Source organism: Cyprinus carpio, chromosome A18 (genome assembly GCF_018340385.1).
Source record: "Cyprinus carpio isolate SPL01 chromosome A18, ASM1834038v1, whole genome shotgun sequence".
Taxonomy (NCBI): Eukaryota; Metazoa; Chordata; class Actinopteri; order Cypriniformes; family Cyprinidae; genus Cyprinus; species Cyprinus carpio.
The window spans coordinates 18,367,604-18,390,620 of NC_056589.1; the positions used below are offsets into that span (position 1 = coordinate 18,367,604).

At 37.0% G+C, this 23,017-nt stretch overlaps 4 protein-coding genes across 5 annotated transcripts in view; 3 read left to right on the plus strand and 1 right to left on the minus strand.

Annotated features, from left to right (window-relative positions):
- Window positions 1–870: 870 nt before the first annotated feature.
- Window positions 871–5,871, plus strand: LOC109108844 (cleavage and polyadenylation specificity factor subunit 5). The gene is made up of 7 exons (XM_042775225.1): window positions 871–1,189; window positions 2,815–3,015; window positions 3,280–3,342; window positions 3,448–3,538; window positions 3,692–3,767; window positions 3,853–3,967; window positions 5,506–5,871. The coding sequence occupies exons 1-7, from the start codon at window positions 1,071–1,073 to the stop codon at window positions 5,525–5,527; spliced, it is 687 nt and encodes a 228-aa protein (XP_042631159.1). The 5' UTR covers window positions 871–1,070; the 3' UTR covers window positions 5,528–5,871.
- A 142-nt stretch (window positions 5,872–6,013) lies between these two features.
- LOC109108843 (leukotriene B4 receptor 1-like) lies at window positions 6,014–9,286 on the plus strand. Its single transcript, XM_042775223.1, has one exon. It carries the CDS (start codon window positions 6,798–6,800, stop codon window positions 7,773–7,775), a length of 978 nt encoding a protein of 325 aa, XP_042631157.1. The 5' UTR covers window positions 6,014–6,797; the 3' UTR covers window positions 7,776–9,286.
- A 2,102-nt stretch (window positions 9,287–11,388) lies between these two features.
- Window positions 11,389–13,226, plus strand: LOC109109727 (C-C chemokine receptor type 7-like). Its single transcript, XM_019122794.2, has one exon. The coding sequence runs from the start codon at window positions 12,096–12,098 to the stop codon at window positions 13,089–13,091; it is 996 nt and encodes a 331-aa protein (XP_018978339.1). The 5' UTR covers window positions 11,389–12,095; the 3' UTR covers window positions 13,092–13,226.
- Window positions 13,227–15,841: 2,615 nt separating this feature from the next.
- LOC109108845 (breast cancer anti-estrogen resistance protein 1-like) overlaps window positions 15,842–23,017 on the minus strand; it is a 92,229-nt gene continuing 85,053 nt past the window's right edge. For both annotated transcript variants that reach the window (XM_042775226.1, XM_019121959.2), the window contains exons 5-7: window positions 19,347–20,552; window positions 18,144–18,230; window positions 15,842–17,709 (exon numbers count right to left, since the gene is read on the minus strand). In XM_042775226.1, the coding sequence (XP_042631160.1) occupies window positions 17,197–17,709; window positions 18,144–18,230; window positions 19,347–20,552 (1,806 nt within the window). In that variant the 3' untranslated portion in view covers window positions 15,842–17,196. The remainder of the gene's footprint in view (window positions 17,710–18,143; window positions 18,231–19,346; window positions 20,553–23,017) is intronic.

Below are 23,017 nucleotides of genomic sequence, written 5' to 3' on the forward strand. Positions count from 1 at the left end.
TTACAATGAGAAAAATAACAAATTATATCACACAGTGTTAAACCAATGTCTACTTTGGATTTTAAAGCAAGGAATGTTGATAGGACAGTCCAAAAAGTGGACACCCGAAGAAAAGATGATCAATTGACTCAGAACTGAATTTATAGAAATTACAATTCAAGTGAACATTATCAAATTTAGATGTAATACCACTGGTGGGATATAATTTGTTTTAATCATTTATTTATTTTTGACTGAAACACATTCCTTATAATTGTATTACTCTCATCTTCAACCAGAAATGTCTGTTCACTCTTTACAATCTATTTAAATGATTGTAAGGAATTCCGTATGGACAACAGAAAAATAGTCTCTAGCATATCACAAAGATAATCAATACCTTTTAATGCCAATTCTTAAGGGAAATCGACTTGTTCTTTGCTAGAATACTTTCATTGTTCCATAGTTTCATTTTATGTGGGGAGAAATTGTGGACAAAACAATGTTTCCATGCCAACAGCGCCTGTTCACTGAATTTAGAAAGTTTTATGGGGAGCTTAGAAGGGGAGAAGTTACAGGTAAACAAAAACTTAAGCCCTCCCACTTTTTAAAAGATATTTTGTGGGATAAAATACCAGATAGAGTCTGGTGACTTGACAGTTCTTTACCCAATTCACTTTAAATGTATTATTAACGTCAACACTTCCATCAGCCTTTTTTTTTATCACGTAAAACCTGTTTCTTCAGATGTTGCTGTTTGTTTTTCAACAAAAAAGTAAAGAATTAACGATTCATTTGTATACTAATAATTATATATATTATAACTAATATATTAAATAGCCTCAAAGCCTTTCTTTTACTGTCTATGCTCAAAGCTGACGACGAGCCGTAAAGCGAAACGCACTGTCGTAACACAGAACGTAGCCGGATGTCCCGGATGTGCTTTCACAACAGAGTGCCGTATTCCAGTTTTCATTGAGCGCCAAGGCTGTGCGATTTAATCCCTCTAATATCGTAATCAACAGTAAAAAAACAAAACAAAAAAGTGATTAGTGCAAAGATCAAGACGCCACTATATTATCCGTCGTACGATGTCAGTTGTACCTCCAAATCGATCATCAACCGGTTGGCCTCGTGGAGTAAATCAGTTCGGTAATAAATACATTAGCCAGCCGGCTAAACCGCTCACCCTGGAGAGAACAATCAATCTGTGAGTAACGTCCACCACTGCAAACTGCGTGTACTATTACATTTATTTCATAACCAATGCTCAGCAATCCCAGTGATGTACTATGGCTTCTGCTGAAGCAGCATCACCCTCTGAACCTGGCAAACAATCGCAGCTCCTTCCTGGTTACTACTGTTTGTTTGTTTGCGTGTGCACGTTTATATGTAACCTTACATTGATTTATAAAAGCATACACACCATTTTTTATTTAAATGAACACTTGATTCAATGTTCATCACAAAAAAAAAAAAAAATACAAAAAACTTTAACTCACACTAGATAAAGCCAATCAAACAGTTAAGCTCGAGATTTACTTTACAAGTAGGGCTGCACGAAAATGAAAAATTACCTATTGCTTTTCTATAGTACTAAGCCTCAAATGTCAACTACATTGGATTGGTTTCTTAAAATAAACATACTTATACTTTAGATGACAATGTATTTTTCACAAATAAATAAATATTTAATACAAATACAATTAAAAAGAAAGTAAACACTGTAAGAAACGGGGCTCTCAGTAATCTGGGAAGTTTGTGTGCATTGGGAATCATATTTTTCTAATAAAGCCAGGGTAACACTCATTTTACATACAGCAGCACACAGTGAAAATTACATGAATATGACTGGGCAAATGCATAAAGCGCAACTAAACTTTAAAGCATTCAATTCACACGGACCAAACTTGTCACAGAGAACACCCGATCATGCTGATAAAACATGCACACTTCACAAGATCTCACAGCTGGATTCGACTAAGTTTGCAAGGGTTGTGAAATTAAATGTTCATTAGCCATTCAAATATTTGTTTAAATGATATTAATGCATATTTGTTTAATGCTGACGGCAAACGAGAAAGTATTATAATGTTTGCCTTTCTATTACTAATAAAATAAAAGCAAACATTATAATAGTTTTGTATACATTAATTCCTTTGTTTAACCGTTCTATCTGATCATTAGACAGACTTCTATCCTTATTTTCAGAACTGTTAACAACAACAGTAAATGAGGGAGAATGTAACCCGCATCGAACACATTGGCCAAGCAGAAAAATTTATCGGCCAATGCCGATATTTGAAAAATGGCAGATATCGGCCGATATATCGGCCTTGGTGATATATCGGTCGACCACTCATTTTTATGCATATGCACACAACCAGATACATGAATTATGTCCCGAATTACACACTATACAGTATGCACTTGTACTATGTACTCTACCCACTAGTGTGTGCCTTTTACATTGTTATTTTAAGCAGCAATAGTCGCTACATGAAGTGTCCAACATTCCACACTTTGTTTTTCCAGTTAATTAAGTGCAGCATCCAGGTATTTGAAATGCATTTTTTGTTTCTCTCCAAAATTTGTGAGTGATTTAAAGAAAATGTCTTTGTACTTATTTAAACTAGTGTTTTGTGGGTATCTCTTAACCCCCCTCAATCTCAAATGGCAAAAGTTGACATATTAACAGTTCTGATGTTCAGTTCTGAACAGCTGGTTTTGTTCATATTTCTGTCCCGTGTGCTGATCCCCCAGTGCATCAGTAAAGGTCTCTCATATCCTCAATAAATGACTCCTGAACATCATGATGTTTGTTTTTTTTTGCAGATACCCACTAACAAATTACACATTCGGCACCAAGGAGCCGCTCTATGAGAAGGACAGCTCAGTAGCCGCACGCTTTCAGCGGATGCGGGAAGAATTTGAGAAAATCGGGATGCGGCGGACGGTGGAAGGGGTTCTGATCGTTCATGAGCACAGACTCCCTCACGTGCTGCTGCTGCAGCTGGGAACCACCTTCTTCAAACTGTAAGCAGCCAGTGCTTCACTGGAGTTTGTGTGTTATGGATGTGATAGATTCAAATGGGTGCTTTTCAGTGGTTATCTGTACTGTATTGTTAAAAGTAACCTATCCTTATGTATATATGATTCTCTATACATTTTTGTTCATTATTTTGCTATGACTTGTTAGCTTTTATTTCCATTGTTTTGTTTGTTCATTATGCATTTGTTGATAAAGTGTCTACTAATATGTTTGTCAGTGGCTGACAGTTTATATATTGTTTTTTACAGTCCCGGGGGTGAGTTGAACCCTGGAGAGGATGAGGTGGAGGGCTTGAAACGACTAATGACTGAGGTATTATTGCTTTTCTGACTGTATTTAAAGTGATGTGCCATATTATGTAACAAAACTAGCAAAGGTTTGAAATACACTGAAGAATAATTTTGAAATTTGTTGTCGATTTTGGGGCGTCAGGATGGAGTGAAACAGGACTGGGTCATTGATGACTGTATTGGAAACTGGTGGAGACCAAACTTTGAACCACCGCAGGTAATTACTCTGTTTCCTTTCCCTCAGACAGACATGCACTGGATCACTAACAGTATATATTGTTTTGTTCACTTTCAAGCACATTAACTAAACAGAAATTATAGTTTGATTCAATGATAAATCACATTTAACATGTCTCATTTCCTTCCACAGTACCCTTATATTCCAGCACACATCACTAAGCCTAAAGAACATAAGAAGCTTTTTCTAGTACAGCTGCAAGAGAAAGGTAGGATGAAATACATTCTGTTTACTCAATGTACCCTGAGTAAAAAGTGATTTTACAGCTTAACTTGTGTGTTGTGTGTTTTTAGCATTGTTTGCTGTGCCAAAGAACTACAAGCTGGTGGCCGCCCCTTTGTTTGAGCTTTATGATAATGCTCCTGGATATGGCCCAATTATATCAAGTCTTCCACAGCTACTGAGCAGGTGAGATATTACTTTTGAACCCTGTAGCACAGGGGTGGGCAAATATTTTGACTTGAGGGCTACATCAAGTTTTAGTATATATGTGAGGGCCGCATAGTATATGCATGACAAATGAAGCTTTGAGATATATATATATATATATACATACACACACACTACTGTACTGTATGTGTACTTGTACATGCAAGTGTACATCTCTAGCTTGTTTATATGACCATATATAAGTCGATTCAAGTATATTGTTATCATTTTATTGAGAAATAATGTAAACAAAACCAAAATTATTAACATGTATTTTTGTTCCCCTCTCTCCACAACAAAAAAATTCTTTACGTTTAGTAGCATTCAAAACAGAAAAGGGAAGGAAAAATATAAGTATAAAACAACCCAAAATTATAGTAATTATAGAAATGATTCACTTTAAACAATATTTATTATAAACACCTAGCCTAAGCAAATTTATTTAAAGCGAAACTGAAACCAGCAGCATGTGGGAAATGCAATAACCCAAATGTGCGTGCATTGCGCTAAATGTTGATTGGTTTATATAAGTGACTTTGTAATATAATTCACGGCACATTTCAAATGATTAAAAAAAACGTGATTTATAATCCTGAAAACAGCAGAAGAACCAAAACCCATATTCACATTGACTAAGCAAATAAATCTAGCTGATAAATTATAGCATAAATAGAAAAAACTATTTCCATGTTTTCACCACAAAATTACTTTTTATTAGCCTACCTATTAAAAGTACGCTCTGTCTCCTACAAACAAACACACACACACACACACACAAACACAGAGAGTACAGAGTCAGACACACAGCTGCAAGCACACGTGCACAGAACCTTTGCGCTGACCTGTGACATTATCAGTAAAACAGTTTAGAAACTGAAAAGCTACATGACGTTTCTAAATAAAGCTACTGTTTTTGAAGAGTTCACTTACAGATTCGCTATTGGTAGAGATGCTGTTGCCGAACAATGTTGAGTGACGAACATACAGTGCTCTGGTAATTCACACATGCTTAATGTCTCTCTTTCATAACTGCATTAGTCTGCATACTAGCATTAAAATAAATGACGTTTTGTAATCAGCATCGGGATTCTCCGATAGTTCCATGAATTCTGATTTATTTTTGTTTGCTGTTTTGGGGTGGTAATATTATATATTAATAGGCAAGGGGGACCCAAATATTTATTTTTCTTATGTCCGGCCCTGATATTTGAGCACGTTTTAATTCTGACTGAATATACCGAATACTATATGTAATCGTTATATACAGCACTGCAGGCTACAGCCCCATCTACTGGATTTTGCTGATACTGCATAAAAATAGTAATTTTGGACTAGCTGCCTCATGGGCCGGGTGAAAGTGCCCGGTGGGCCGTAGTTTGCCCAACTCTGCTGTAGCATGTAGTAAATGGGCTTCACATAATATAATATTGGCAAATGCTGTCTAATTAAATTTAACGATTGCAAATCCTTATTTCAGTTGTTGTTAATTTGTTCAATCTGTTCATTAATTTGCACAGGTTTAACTTCATCTACAATTGAGAAGCATGAGGTTTGGTGATGACCGTGGACTGTCTCTGTGAGCGCAGTCTGATGGGGTAACAGATGAAGATTTGTGTTTAGGTGTTGGCAAGGTCCATTGAGGTTTACGAAATGTTGCATTTTCTGGCCTGTCTGCATTACATTGATTTAGAAATGTGTTCATTTTTTTCTCATTTATAGATACATTGCGAATCTTTGTTATTGAACTTTGTCATCAAGTAACTACATTTTTATGTTTGACTATGTGGTGAACACAGTGTCTTTTGAAAAAAATATTTCAGTGACTTTTTTTTTTAAACCTTGTATATTAGTCAGTGCTTTTTATAATAAATTGTTCTCATGGAGATTTTGCAGGTTTCCTTTTGTATAATTTATTGTTGGTGTGTATGAAAGAAGAATTTGCTTTTTCTTAATTGATATTCTATATGGCTAATTATGGTACTGTATATATTAATATTAGTAAAGGTTTCTTTATCCAAAAACAGTCTTAATTTAGTTTTATAGACCATTTTCCACACTTACTCTGACCTTAGGAACGAAGACTGTTTTGATCTAAAATCTGTTTAAATGGGTGGACTGATATGAATCATAACTTGTTGCAAAAATCAATTTAAGCCACTCTTTCCTGAAGTTAAGCAGAGCTACTTTTGCTACTCCACAGCCAGGATAAAGCACAACGTTTGGACAGGTTCACCCAAAAATACGAAATTTACTCACTCTCAGGTCATCCGATGTATAGATGAGTTTGTTTCTTTACTGGAACAAAATTGGAGTAATTTAGTATTACATCACTTGCTCACCAATAGATCTTTTGCAGTGAATGGATGCTGTCATAGTGACAGTTTAAACAGCTGATAAAAACATCACAATGAATCAAAAGTAATGTCATTTTTTGTTGTCATTTGTATAGGTCTTTGTTATAAAACACTGGTCACACTTGAATATAACTTAATACATCACTTTACATTATAATCCTAAACCGATCATTACTGAATGTAAATTTAAAGTTTCCATTCAATTTTCATATTTGTTTGTACACTAGTTACTGATCTTTTATCATATGATATACTGTGTCATATTGCTAATTATTTATTAATGGAAGTGCTGCTAAAACCTGTGCTTGTGACAATGATATCTGGTCTTTGTTTTGTTTTTTGTTTCCAGCTATAGGTAAGCATGCCATTTAACATATGTCGTTTTGTGGGAGGGGTTGTTTCAGTAACTTATATATTTTGTTTCTAATATTAGAGATTCAAAAGTATTTTTGATCATGATGGGACTCAACGTAGGCTTCAATTCCACATCTAACAGCACTTCCGTGGGTTCAGAGAAGATCGCTCCTGCTGTAGTTTTGGGTTTGTGCTGTTTGGTTGGTTTGCCAAGCAACATTGCGGTAATTATCATCATTGCCCGTGAGTGGAACAGAAATCTGAGCTTCATCTTAAAACTAGTGCTAAACCTTGCAGTCTCTGATGCTTTGACCCTTTGCTTGGCTCCTTTTGTGCTGTATGGAATACTGTTTGGATGGAAACTCGGCCTTTGGTTCTGTAAGTTCCTGTTTTTTTTGGGTCACTGGAGTCTGTATGTTGGTGTCCTGACGGTCACCTCCATGAGTGTCCACCGCTATCACAATGTCATCAAGTCAAGATTCATTAACAAAATGATACTGCACAGACTGGAAAGACGGGACAGGCGCCTTCAGCTGATTGGCATCTGGATTCTAGCCTTTGCGTTTGCCCTACCAGTATTTTTTACTCAAGGACTCAAAGACAAGGATGGACTGCAAAGATGTCAGAGGAAAATGGAGTCACAGTCTGTAGAAGTGATTGTTTTGGTTTTTGAGATCCTGTTGGGGTTCATCATTCCATTTTTGACAATGTTGACATGTTATCTATGGTTGGACAAAGGGTTGAGACAAAAAGCCAAGAGCTCCAGTCTAACTAGAGCTCCACAGGACCAGGAACCCAGAAACCAGGGGAAAACCGTTAGGACTTACAAGAAGAGACTTGTGATCAGCATCGTTGTGGCTTTCTTTCTGTTTTGGACTCCTGTGCACATTATCAATGTGATTGATATAGTCACTACTCTGACTAAAACATCTCATCCAGATGTTCATTCTCAACTGAAGTCCTTCCGCCAAGTATATGGTGATACAAGCAAGACTCTGGCTTTGCTAAACTGCTGTCTGAATCCTTTTCTCTATGCCATCTCTTCAGCAAATATTATGAAATGTTTCAGAAAGAGATAATTCATAATTTCTGATTCAGTCATTTATTTTCAGTCAAATATATGCTTTAAGGACTTCAAGCACAATTATAAAAATGGTTCTAAACTACCAAAATAGGATTTTTTTTTGTGTGTGTGTGTTTGTTTTTTTTTTTTTTTTTTAGCTTGTAATAGTAGCAGAACCTTTTCTATAAGAATCATGCTTTGAAAGTGTTAAATACTGTAGGACCTTTATAGTGTTTTATAATTTTATTTATTTATATTGTTTTTACCTTTCTGTCTGTCTTATAATATCTTGTAGCCTGTAGTAAAAAACAAAATAGAAAGAGGACATAGTAATGAAGACCAATTTCGGTAAAATATATTTCCATTATTATGTATATATTTTGAGTGGCAGTTTCTCACTGCAGATGATGAAGTTGGTGGGGTGTGATGCATGTGAAATACACAATTGAGTTTAGAGTTATAGTGTAGCTTCATAATGTTGAAAAGAAAAAAAAAGGTGATAAAAAGTCATGGGAACTTTTGAAGAACCATCTTTTTTAGATTGGGGTTTCAGAATGTTCTTACATGGTTTACAGTAGATGAGCACATGCTTTTGATGGACTAACACTATTTAACAGCTGTCTGTGTCTTGCATTTTATACAGAAATACGGTCATATTTATTAACATGAATGGAGTGTTGTAAATATCAGTATTGTACATAATTGCATTTTATTTGATTGCTGTAAGTGTTATTAAACAGATGGAAATGTTCATATCAGGGTTGGTGTTTTTTGTTTGTTTGTTTGTTTTTCTTGGTCTTTGGTAACAGTCTAGAAGAACTGTTTTAATTGATACTTTAGGCCTGGGTTTCCCCAAACTCAGATTTGTATTCGTACATATCTATCATTTGTTTACATGTATGTCGTGACCAATCAACAAAGTAAATATGGTCATAGGGTTTTAGGTTTGGTTATCTGGTTTAAACTGGATATGTTGCAAGAAATGTTGATCAGAAATAAGATGGCCATAGATAAGAGGTAAGAAAAAAGCCGCGAAGTAAATGCCTTCAGTTTGCAAGAGGTGCTACATTGGTCAGCGAAAGAACGGAAGAGAAATATACGTGTTAAAACCACAAAAGAAGAAAGAACATCAAGAAGAAAATTGCAAAGAGGCAGCATGAACACAACTGATGCAATAGGAACAAGCTCAAGAGACTTACTGCAAAAGGAGGACTGAACAATGCAAATTACAGAGGAGATCACCCTACAAAGCATTTAGCTGGGTTGAGTTGTTTTACTTAGCTTGTAACAAGTGATTTTGATATCTAATATTTTATTATTCACCTTATTTTTCAATGTGGAAGCAAAATATTTCCTGCAAATAATTCATTAGCTGCTATAGTTAAACAAGTAAGATTAACAAAGCACAGTAAACCCTAAAACTATTGTCCTAGAAACCAGTGGTTATGACTGTACATTAAAATAATATAACAAATACTATTATGTGACATCAAGCAGCATTAACTGTTTTTGCACAGCTAAAACAACTGAAAGCAACTGACGTTACATTTCACATTCAAGTTAAAACCTGCTCTGACTGGTCAGTCGTACACTGCGATGCTGTACAGCAGGGTTATTCAAATCTCACCCTCGAGGGCCAGTGCACTGCAGAGTTTAGCTCCAACCCTGATCAAACTCACCTACCTGTGATTTTCTTATGGTCCTGAAGACACTGATTAGCATGCTCAGGCGTGTTTGATCAGGGTTGGAGCTAAACTGTGCAGTGCACTGGCCCTCGAGGGTAAGATTTGAATAAACCTGCTGTACAGCATAGCGAGACCAACTTGATTACGTAATTTGCAATGCTTCATGGGAGTTGGGCATGCCCTGCAGAGCTCTTGTGGCTTAATTTGCTTGTCGAAACTGATGGTGGAATGTTCTCTACTACAGCTTCATGGGTAATTAAATTTTTCGATACAAATTTCTTAGTTAAAAAGATTTATTTTAATAAAAAGCTGAAATAACAGGAGCAGATGGCTTTTACAAAAGCATATACCAACCCTGAGAATGCTACCTTTAATTAGGCCTGAGCATAATTTCACAATTTGATTCAATTTTGATTCATAAGCTTGCGATTTGATTCCAATCTCGATTCAATATTGATTCATTTGGATAGCCTATATGTCAGGTGATGCTTCTAAATATAAATGATAGTATGTGTAAATAACTTTTGAACAACCATCTTTTGTAGATTGTTTTCACATTGTTCTTATGTGGTTTAAAGTAGATGATCAAATGCTTTTGATGGACTAACACTATTTAACAGTACGTGGAATTTTTCTCAAGGAAAAAAAAAATCGCTCAACTAATGCTTTAAAGTAAAACATACAGCAAACCCTAAATTAACAACTGATTTGTATACAATTGCATATAATACTTTTTTTTTTTGATAATGTTCTAATAACAACATTTTAAGGATAAATGTAAAAAATATAATACTTTATTTTTTATATATATATTTATTTATTTTATTATTTATTTGTTTATTTATTTATTTATTTGCAAAATGCTCCTTATTCTTTTTCCAGATAACTAACATCCTGTGTGGACATTGAGTAGCTCTCCTGAAGTTTCATGACATATTATTTATAAGCTGTTTTATTGACATCTTTGTGTGGTTGAAACACTTAATGAATGGTCACACGATACATGACATGTTGATTTTGTGTTATTAAAGATCATACCACATTTTAAAAAATGACAAAACAACATTTATTGTTTCGATTCCATCATAAAATTTACAGAATTTAAGCTAAGACTTTCTGTATCAAAAGTTACCTACTGTCTTCTGTTTGTCAGCACGTCGTCAGTGTCTTCTCTGCTCCACAGAAGTTTTTTATTATTACTGTCTGAGAAGGTAGCCTCTGCAAATAAAAGTGTTATCTTCACTTACATAAGTACAGTGTTGTTTAACCATAGGCTAACCACAAGGTCTACACTTTAGCATAACGGTAACATTAAAAACCAATGTAACATAGACTCTTTTAAATGTTAAATATAACTGAACAACAAAGCATTAGTTTTTCCCTTTACTAATAAACACGTTGAACAGCACTTCATTTCAACATTTACTCTCCTGATCTATCCCTATGCAAAGCATGCAGTGAACTAGAAATCCACGGCCCAGTTTCAGTCGTAAATGATTTATGTAGCCCCAACACAAATGGTTTAAGTTAACTTAACATTTTACAAATGTAATTTCATTTAACGTAATAAAATTGAGGGCAAATGATAATTGAGTAAAATCTAAAGATTTGTGTTGTGTTAGCTTGTTTTAAGTAAACTGAGCAAACTACTAAAATCGTTTTAGCTTGTTGAATTATGCCACATATTTCCACACAGTTGAACTGATTTATTTGAGGGTAAATAAGGTTAATTGTCCTGATGAGTAAAATTCATGCTAATTTAATGAGATCACAACAACTGAATTTGACATATTCTGTGAATGTTAACATAATTCACTCTGTTGATCCAACCAGTGATGTTGCTTTCATTTAAAAGAGTTTATAGAATATACAATTTTTTTTTCTTTTTTTTTTTTTTTTTTTTTTTTTTTTTTTTTTGTTACCATTGTGGTGAATGAGGTAGCTTGTGATTAGGTTGTCAGTAGCTGTCATACACACACAGAAATGTTCCATGACTGTTTGATTGTGAAAGGTAGAAATGATAACCATATAAATAATGTGCTTGCTCCCAAGCTCATTTATTTTATTTATTATTATAAAAAATATAATAGCCAACATAACACTTGCACATATACAATAATTTTTGTAGCATGCAAGTAAAAGTGTTGTCATTATTGACATCAGCACATTCTCAGCTTATCAAGCGCAATATCGCTTTAGTGAAATGCAACCATAGCCTAACCACAAGGTCTACACTTCAGCATAATGGTAGCCTCTTTTAAATGTCAAATATAACTGAACAACAAACTTTAATAGGTCTTTCCCTTTACTAAAAACACATCAAACAGCACTTGATTTCAACGTTTACTCTCCTGATCTCTCCTCTCCTTTACTCTCCTGTGTTGTGTCTGGTGTGGGTAAATTGCTTGTCAGTAGAACCTCATCATCACATCTTGTTAGGACTCGGTGTAAAGGTTTAGATGTAAATACATTTTAATATAGCTAGTCAGAAGGGAGCTTTAATGATTTTTTTGATTTCTTTTTTACCTTTGTACAACATGTAACCTCGTTCTTGGGAAGTGAGAGCAAAGCTGTGGCTTTAGTTTAGATGTGGGAGGAGTCAACGTAGTCTCTGTTCTTCAAACCGCCATAGCACATTTATTTTGTTACTAATGAAAGAAGATTCTGCATTTTCCAGACAACACAAATTGATGATGGAGCTAGGATTATCTAACAGTACTGCCGTGGGTTCAGAGAAGATCGCTCCTGCTGTAGTTCTGGGTTTGTGCTGTTTGGTTGGTTTGCCAAGCAACATTGTGATAATCATCATCATTGTTCGTGAGTGGAACAGAAATCCGAGCTTCACCTTAAAACTAGTGCTAAACCTTGCGGTCTCTGATGCTATGACCCTTTGCTTGGCTCTTTTTGTGCTGTATGGAATACTGTTTGGATGGAAACTCGGCCTTTGGTTCTGTAAGTTCCTGTTTTTTTTGGGTCACTGGAGTCTGTATGTTGGTGTCCTGACGGTCACCTCCATGAGCATCCACCGCTATCACAATGTCATCAAGTCAAGAGTCACTAACAGAATGATACTGCACAGACTGGAAAGACGGCACAGGCGCCTTCAGTTGATTGGCATCTGGATTCTAGCCTTTGCTTTTTCCCTACCAGTATTTTTTACTCAAGGACTCAAAGACAAGGATGGACTGCAAAGATGTCAGAGGAAAATGGAGTCACAGTCTGTAGAAGTGACTGTTTTGCTTTTTGAGATCCTGTTGGGGTTCATCATTCCATTTTTGACAATGTTGACATGTTATCTATGGTTGGACAAAGGGTTGAGACAAAAAGCCAAGAGCTCCAGTCTAACTATAGCTCCACAGGACCAGGAACCCAGAAACCAGGGGACAGACTTTAGGACTTACAAGAAAAGACTTGTGATCAGCATCGTTGTGTCTTTCTTTCTGTTTTGGACTCCTGTGCACATTATCAATGTGATTGATATAGTCACTTCTCTGACTAAAACATCTCATCCAGATGTTCATTCTCAACTGAATTCCTTTCGCCTAGTATGTGGTGATGCAAGCAAGACTCTGGCTTTGCTAAACTGCTGTCTGAATCCTTTTCTCTATGTTTTCTTTTCAAGAAATTTCATAAAGTGTACTAAGTAGAAACCATATTTGTTCCACAGTTACATATTCAAATAATTGTCTGCTAATTTGGGATAAGTTTGTTTTAAAAATGTGTTTGTTGTAAAAAGCTGCATTAATGCAATTCTGAAATCTGTGATCTGCCAAAGGATCATCTGTGAGTGAATAAATGCTTACCATAATCACAAACGCTCTGGTTAATATGTCTTATTTACAATTATTTAAATTATTTTTAATTTCTTTAATTTGTGCATGTTTTCAATACATTTCTGGTATGAAAAATTGCAATTTCAATCTTTAGAAAGATGAAAAACATTTAAAATCATTTATACAAACAACCCTGTAATGAATTTGGTAGCTGCTGACAGCAGTATCATTATCCCATATTATTTGAATATCCAAGCAGTATACACTCACCTTAAGGATTATTAGGAACACCTGTTCAGTTTCTCATTAATGCAATTATCTAATCAACCAATCACATGGCAATAACACAAATGCACCCATGAAAACGATAAATGTCAAGACAATCTCCTGAACTCCAAACTATAGTGCGAACTACGGGGGAACTAGGGGGAGCTCGGCTCCACTTAATAAGACATGGGCTCCCCTGAAAACGAGAAACGTGAAATTTTGGGGGGTCTCAAAAAATTGACAATGTGAATATTTTGAAGTGCAATTTCAGTTGTGTAATGTGATCATGATGGATTATTAAGTGTAAAACAGCAAAAATATTATTCATTCATGCATGACGGCGATTAAAACCTAATTTACTTCAATAAAGATTACTATACATGCTATTCTTGTAATGAGCATCAAGGTGTGGGGGCGCTGCGCTACAAATTCCACATATGTTAGTACGTCATAGATTCGTAGAAAAAAATAAACGTTGGAGGCCATTTATCGCGCACAAAGTCCTTAATTCATTCTGCAGATCATAGCCATGGCAAAAAAGAAAAAAACAAGGCAGTTTAATTAATTTTGGTTTTTATTAAGAAATTGTGTAGTGATGATTAGACCTCCCGCCGCGCCCACTGTGACAACGCAAGAATTAGACCTCCCGCTGCGCCCACTGTGACAACGCAAGAAGCTGAAGAAAAGTCATCTCTGGCTGAAGATGGTAATGGTGTTATTCTATTTCTATAGCGTGACGAGTAATTTAAAGGACAATTCCGGAGAAAAATTAACCGTTTGCGTTTGTGGCTCGACTGGTCGAGATTGTTTTCCAAAGATGGCTCATGCCTACTCGACTTTATAAAGTATCTTCTTATTAGTACACTTAAAAAGTTCTCAATGCTTCATTTTCCTTCGGTTCGTTTTGCTCCGGAATTGTCTTTTAACCTTTGTTTATGTGAACTCAAAGACAGCCTATTTATAGACTTTTTGTGGGTGGCTGTTTATTTGCTGTTTGACCTATCAATTTGTGTCGATAAAGTATAATAGTGCATATACAGTTGTAGCTGTTATGTATCTTTGTAAGTCATTGTAAGTCCTTTTTTGCGGCTCTCGTGTCGATAATGTATAATAGTGCATACACTTGTAGCTGTTGTAAGTCCTTATTTGAGGCATGCGCACAAAGCATTTGTGAAGCCACAACACGCACAACCTTGAGGCGGATGGGCTACAACAGCAGAAGATCCCACCGGGTACCACTCATCTCCACTACATATAGGAAAAAGAGGCTACAATTTGCACGAGCTCACCAAAATTGGACAGCTGAAGACTGGAAAAATGTTGCCTGGTCTGATGAGTCTCGATTTCTGTTGAGACATTCAGATGGTAGAGTCAGAATTTGGTGTAAACAGAATGAGAACATGGATCCATCATGCCTTGTTACCACTGTGCAGGCTGATGGTGGTCGTTGTGTAATGGTGTGGTGGATGTTTTCTTGGCACACTTTAGGCCCCTTAGTGCCAATTGGGCATCGTTTAAATGCCACGGCCTACCTGAGCATTGTTTCTGACCATGTCCATTCCTTTATGACCACCATGTACCCATCCTCTGATGGCTACTTCCAGCAGGATAATGCACCATGTCACAAAGCTCGAATCATTTCAAATTGGTTTTTTGAACATGACAATGAGTTCACTGTACTAAAATGGCCCCCACAGTCACCAGATCTCAACCCAATAGAGCATCTTTGGGATGTGGTGGAACGGGAGCTTCGTGCCCTGGATATGCATCCCACAAATCTCCATTAACTGCAAGATGCTGTCCTATCAATATGGGCCAACATTTCTAAAGAATGCTTTCAGCACCTTGTTGAATCAATAGCACGGAGAATTAAGGCAGTTCTGAAGGCGAAAGGGGGTCAAACACAGTATTAGTATGGTGTTCCTAATAATCCTTTAGGTGAGTGTAGATGATGCACATTTAGCTACGGTTATGTTCCTCTTTTTTTACAGTAATAAAAGTATATTTTATTTGCAGCAATAGTGTCTTATAAATGCTGTCCCACTATTATACTGGCAGGCAGATGTTTTATAGGTCTTATGACTTCATAATGGAACCATAAGCACAATGGGACACTGCACACCCTTGCTTCATTAACTGGACGCTAAAACAGAAACAGGGAAGGAAACACTAGGCATGGTGGTTTGACCACTTTGTTTAGTTTCAGTGCTAGACATGTGATTGGCATGATGATCAGTTTGCTTTGTCAATTCACATCTGTATTACATTGAGAACGATTTGAACAGTGTATGAAAATGTATTAAATTCATTTGTTTTAAATTAACTTGTATCACTAAAAAACATGATTTATAACAAGATGGACTGGATTTTTTTAATGAAAATATATTAAACATATATTTCCAGTTATGCAATTTACAGTAACATATGTCAATATCATTCAAATCCTTGAACACAGATTTGAGAACAGAATAACAGTACAACATATATCAGGTCACCGTTTGGCTTAAATGCTTCTTTTTTCTTTCTTTTTTTTTTTAACTGGATAAGGATTTTGACTATATGCACAACAACATGTTGCAGTACTTAAAAAGTTTAATAAATTTCATTAAACTACTTTTCTGACATATTCTTAAATTCAGAATAAAACCAACAGGGAGCTAGAAGACAAGGCGAGGGAAGTTGAGGCAGGTGGTTCAGGTCTCCATTCAGAAACAGATGCAATGGAGGAAGAGTTTTTGGATATAGTATATTTGTGCACTGAATGTCTCAGCATGTGTTGGATGAGGTGTGATATCTGAGAAACAATGGATAGAAATAAAATCAGGGACTCTCGGGATGTTGTTGCCACAATGCACCTGTCCAGCAGGAAGTGGCACTACAGTGGAGGTCAAATGATGCTGAAGGACTAAATATTCGTTCTTCTCATGAACGTTATCAGATCTCAAATAATGACATGATATGTTATCAAACTAGCCTAAAACATGCCAGATAGGCGCAGCTATGAGCAGGCATTTGAGAGCTTACAGGCAGGGAATATTTCATTAAATGTTCTCACAATTTTAAAACGTAGTCCAAATCGGATGATGTGTTCTTTACTGCTTTTTGTTGCTTTGCATTGTTAAATATGGGTAAATAAGACACCTGAACTCTCACAGTAAATAAGAAGAATGTCTCATGTCTGCCAACAGGCTCACTCCCAGCATGCTTTGCATTCAGCCTCTTTGAACAACAGCAACATCAAGAGGATACATTAATTGCCATTTTTGCTTCCAAGAGGCACAATTCATTAAAAAAGCCTCATTTGTTGATCTTCTATGGAAATGGTTGTACTTCTACATACACGTTTAAAACCTTAAACACCTTTAGTCAGTATCTCATAATAATAATGATGACAATTATAACAATCAGAGCAATAATTACAGATTAGCTATAATAATGCATAATGTCTTAAATCTACTCTTTAGATATTTTCCTTCTCTTTCTCCTCCCTTGTTCAAAAAGTTCCTCAACCATCTGCATTCGCCCCATTACACTGTCCCCAACATACAGCAACTTAAATATTTACAATGATTAATTTACAACCAATGGCTCTGCCCATTCATCAGTTTGTCCTTTTTGGAGATAAAAAGCTCGTGGCACAGGGTACATTTGTCCAGTGAGTTTAAAACAGGCTCTGTGCCTGGACTGTCCCGGGGCACATTCACCCCTGCACTCATATGGCCAGTAGCTGACTGAGCGCCATGCGGAACTGCTGGGTGCAGCCAGCGAGCTCCCGCACCCTCTCTGTCATGTCTCTTGCAGCCCCTGGTGAGGGGTACTGCAGGGCTGCTGTCTTGGTGCTGACCACAATGTCTTTGAGCTTTTCGCATAGTGTGTTGCTGTGCTGAGCCACCCTGGTGCGAACCTCAGGAGACTTGGCTTGCCTGGAGAGCGTGTCTCCGATGAAAACGAGCTTGTGAGCGCTCAGGATGACGAATTTGCTGTGGGCGACGAAGATTTTGGGCGGCTGGTTGTTGTTGATGGAGGAGTAGAACGCGTCGATGGCATTGGTGAGCGTGGTGATGTTGGCCTCGCACTGCTCCATGTAAAAGAGCAGCAGCTGCCGGTCGCCCATGCACAGCTTACTGCGCGGCGTCTGCGGGTAGTGAGAGGGGGGAGTCCAGGCCGAAATGTCATTGTTGATTGGTCGGGAGACCTCCTGCTCCAGTCGCTCAAACTGCTTCAGCTATTGGGGACATGAGCGAGTAATATTGTATTTAAAAGACAAACAAAAAACACTGTTGTTAAAAGTGTTACATTGCACATATCTACAAATACAAATATTACATATTATTTAATTATTTATTTGTTTAAGTAAGTATTTATATAAGACTCAAAATATAATAGAATAATGCACAACTACATATGAAGTATATAAATAAACTGCTATTTATATAAATAATTTACAAATATATGATAAATGTAAATTAATTTATATAAATACCATGATGCCTACCATATTTCTGTATTATTTAAAGGCTTTAATTTATGTTCTGTGATAATTGCATTTATTGGTGTTATTTTATTAGATGAATTTCTAAATTGTTAAACTCCCTCAAAAAATGATATTTTGTCACTTTGTACAGAGGTCTGTGAATAAGGTGTTATAGTCTCATATACCTGCTGCTGTTCCAGCTGAGTCTTATTGTGTTTGATGCTCCCTTTTTCCAACAGCTGTCTTTGGTTCTTTTCAAACTCTTCTTTACCCTAAAATAGAAAGTGAAAATGTGTTTTGTAATGAATAAATAGTTTACTGTTTATGGATAGGTGGGTAGACAATTGTAATGCATGTTTAAAAACTTTAAAGCAAAAAAGTACAAGATCAGGTTAAATTACTTGTGCATAAGCAAATCATTTTGATGAAGCCACAACCAACATACAACTGTTCCCACTGTTTAAAAAAAAAAAAAAAAAAAAAAGAATCCCACCCATTTAGATCTTTCAATTAAATTAATGTGCACTGAAAATGTCAATTTAGTCCACCAGGGGGCAGTGTAACATCACTGTGAAACTCAACACTTTTTCAGCCGTGGAAAATATTACAGAAATCCTATGCCCATTCAAACATGCCCTCTCTGATTTATCAGCTAAAAGGATTTTCTAATGCAACTTAAATATATCTCTATGATAATTAAATCGCACAATTATTGTAGGTAAAAAAGTGTTTGTCTAAAACACAGGTAGAAATGAGCAAATATGGTCAGCCCAACTGAGTCATAGCTTTCACAAAACTATTAAAAATAATATAAATTACTATACAATATATTCTATAACATTGTTTTTATAATTAAAATTATACAGTTTATAATAAAATCATACAATGATATGTACTAAAAATAATATATAATAAATAAAATATATAAAAATTAAACTATATACCAAGGCCTGTTTGCATTGCAATATTGAATAAACTAAGCAGGGTTTTTTTCTTTTCTTTTTTTTTTTTTAATTCATAATTTCTTGTTTTGCCTAGGGCCCCAAATAAGCCAGGACTGCTAATGAAAAAAAAACCATGCATGACCTGACTGAAAGATGAAGAAATATCTGTGTGACTGAACAAAATGTATCTTATCTGCTCAGTTTCACTGGAAGTTTTGACAGAACCACACAGCAGATGTGCAACAGCTTGTGCTACAGGAAGATGTATGTGGGCTTTAAGGAAAAGCAGGTCTGCACATGCAATCAAAGTGATTGATGAAAAGGCCTGAGGCTTGACACATTGGGGATTGCATGGGATGCATGTAGTCCATTGATTATATCAGTGACTGAGAACATACACCTGGGTACTGTTCTCAAAAGGAAATGACTTTATATTTAGTGTACCTGTAAATGGACATAGTCATAATCCTCCATCCAACCCTCCTCTGTTGTCTCGTACGGCCTGTCTGGAGTCTCTTCCTCAGCTGAGAATTTGGGAGGGGAAGGTAATGGGCGGGACTGGATGTTAGGCCGTTCAGGTGTTCCTGACTGATAGGCTGAGATGTTGTTGTTGTTCGTCAGCTGACCCAGCATGTCACCAGTATGAGGGACAGGCGGCAACGGCAGTTGCTGCTGTTTGTTTGTCCGTTTGAAGAGCAAAGAGGCATTGCCATGGAGAAACGATGCTAACTGCTTAGTGTCGTCGGGCACACCACGGGCACACATGACCAGCCGGTCTAGGTCGTCCCCACCGGTTTCTGTAGAAGGTGCCATCAGAGCCGCAGGGGACCAGCCCAAGGAGTCCAGCGCCTGACTGTACCTCACCAGACCTTGGAAGGCCTCCTCCATCTTCTGCACCTGCTTGCTGAGTTTGGTCTGCAGTGTACGGTCGGTGGCCTGCGTGGCGTTGGCTACGGCACCTCTGGCGAACTCCAGCAGGTCCCTGACAGCCACACGAATGCGGTCCACGGCCTGTCGGATGGCAGGGAGGTTGGACTCCATCTGAGTGGGGCTGCGCCAGTTCCCACTGATGAATGACATGAGGAGGGACACTGAGCTCTCCACGGCCTGTTGATGACGGGACAGTCGCTCCATGGCCTGGTCTAGATCCAGGAGCAGCAGGCGGCCAGGCCCGGAAGATTCCCGCACTGGCACCATATCTAAAGAGGACGTTGAGAGATTGCTGCGGGTGCTTCCCGTGCTGGACGCCGACAGGCGTTTGAAACTCACAGTGAGCTCCTCGTCACGCACCACCTGCGGAGGCACATCGTACACATAGTCGCCTGATTCTTCGCCCGCTGGTCGCTCGCGGGGGAAGTCATAAACATCTGCAGGATGGTGGTCCTGTGGGCTGCCCTTTCGCAGGCTGGCAGGGATGTCATAGATCTCCTGGCCCTCAGGCTGCCGTTTTCCTATTAGATGAGGAGGAGGAACATCATAGACATCCTCTGGTATGGGAGGCTCAGGACCGCCTGGGATCTGAGATAGATAGGCCTGGTTTTGATTCTCCAGACTCTTCATCTTGGCAAAGTGAGGAGGAACGTCGTACGTTTCCTCCCTGATTGGACCATCTGGAACATCTTTGCTGACAGATGGAGGAATGTCATATACCTGTAAAGAGAAATAATGTGTTTACCAAAACTAGCCTTGTATGATCATAACTGAACTCATTAGGGATCTACCTATATTAAAATTCTGGCCAATACTATAATACCAATACTATCATTTTAAATGATAAAGTGAATTAAGGCATCACATCATTATAATATTATGTTTAATAAATATTAAAATGTTAAAAAAGGATATGCATTTTGAAATTTGTTAAAGACATTTAATAGTGTTAAATTATTAGTGTTTTTAAAGATCAACTTAAAGTAAGCTTTTATCCAAACAATCAATGTTGTTCTATTTTCCTTGATTTTCATATCCATGTATTCATTTATGATTTATGATTTATTAATTATTATTATTAGTTTTGTGTGTGTGTGTGTGTTTATGCTTATATTCATCATATATCATAAATCAAAATCAACATACATACAAATAAAAATATTTTTTGATCAACTTAAAGTAAGCTTTTATCCAAACAATCAATGTTGTTCTATTTTCCTTCAGAATTAGTCATTAATGGTACTAGATGTTCTTTCCTAGAAACTGTGTTTTTGAATATGTAAAATATGATTTTTAAAAGTGCTTATTTTGCTATATTTGCTCTAAAGGTGTGGAAACTATGTCTAACCACACATCTATTTTTAACCGCATCATTTGATCTTACTTCCTGCATATTCCTTGTGCCAATTTTACGTCTTCACACTTTCTTTTCCTTCTCCCCCATACTCCTTCTCCAAACTTTAATTCTTCACACATCCTACTCCTCTACACACACACACACACACACACACACACACACACACACCACACACACACACACACACACACACACACACATATATAATATTATATCATATATATATATATATATATATATATTATATATATATATATAAAGGTGCTGGTCATATAATTAGAATATCATCAAAAAATTGATTTCACTAATTCCATTCAAAAAGTGAAACTTGTATATTATATTCATTCTATATACACAGACTGATATATTTCAAATGATTATTTCTTTTAATTTTGATGATTATAACTGACAACTAAGGAAAATCCCAAATTCAGTATCTCAGAAAATTAGAATATTACTTAAGACCAATACAAAAAAGGATTTTTGAAATCTTGGCCAACTGAAAAGTATAAACATGAAAAGTATGAGCATGTACAGCACTCAATACTTAGTTGGGGCTCCTTTTGCCTGAATTCCTGCAGCAATGCGGCGTGGCATGGAGTCGATCAGTCTGTGGCACTGCTCAGGTGTTATGATAGCCCAGGTTGCTCTGATAGTGGCCTTCAGCTCTTCTGCATTCTTGGGTCTGGCATATTGCATCTTCCTCTTCACAATACCGCATAGATTTTCGATGGGGTTAAGGTCAGGCGAGTAGTTGCTGGCCAATTAAGAACAGGGATACCATGGTCCTTAAACCAGGTACTGGTAGCTTTGGCACTGTGTGCAGGTGCCAAGTCCTGTTGGAAAATGAAATCTGCATCTCCATAAGGTTGGTCAGCAGCAGGAAGCATGAAGTGCTCTAAAACTTCCTGGTATACGGCCGCGTTGACCTTGGACCTCAGAAAACACAGTGGACCAACACCAGCAGAAGACATGGCACCCTCAAACCTTCACTGACTGTGGAAACTTTACACTGGACCTCAAGCAACGTGGATTGTGTGCCTCTCCTCTCTTCCTCCAGACTCCCTGATTTCCAAAGGAAATGCAAAATTTACTTACATCAGAAAACATAACTTTGGACCACTCAGCAGCAGTCCAGTCCTTTTTGAAGCGAGACGCTTCTAACGCTGTCTGTTGTTCAAGAGTGGCTTTACACAAGGAATGTGACAGCTGAAACCCATGTCTTGCATACGTCTGTGCGTATAGTGGTTCTTGAAGCACTTACTCCAGCTGCAGTCCACTCTTTGTGAATCTCCCCCACATTTTTGAATGGGTTTGTTTTCACAATCCTCTCCAGAGTGCGGTTATCCCTATTGCTTGTACACTTTTTTCTACCACGTCTTTTCCTTCCCTTCGCCTCTCTATTAATGTGCTTGGACACAGAGCTCTGTGAACAGCCAGCCTCTTTTGCAATTAACTTTTGTGTCTTGTCCTCCTTGTGCAAGGTGTCAATGGTCGTCTTTTGGACAACTGTCAAGTCAGCAGTCTACCCCATGATTGTGTAGCCTACAGAACTAGACTGAGAGACCATTTAAAAGCCTTTGCAGGTGTTTTGAGTTAATTGGGCCGATTAGAGTGTGGCACCAGGTGTCTTTTTACAATATTCTAATTTTCTGAGATACTGAATTTGGGATTTTCCTTAGTTGTCAGTTATAATCATCAAAATTAAAGAAATAAACATTTGAAATATATCAGTCTGTGTGTAATGAATGAATATATAATATACAAGTTTCCACTTTTTGAATGGAATTAGTGAAATAAATCAACTTTTTGATGATATTGTAATTAT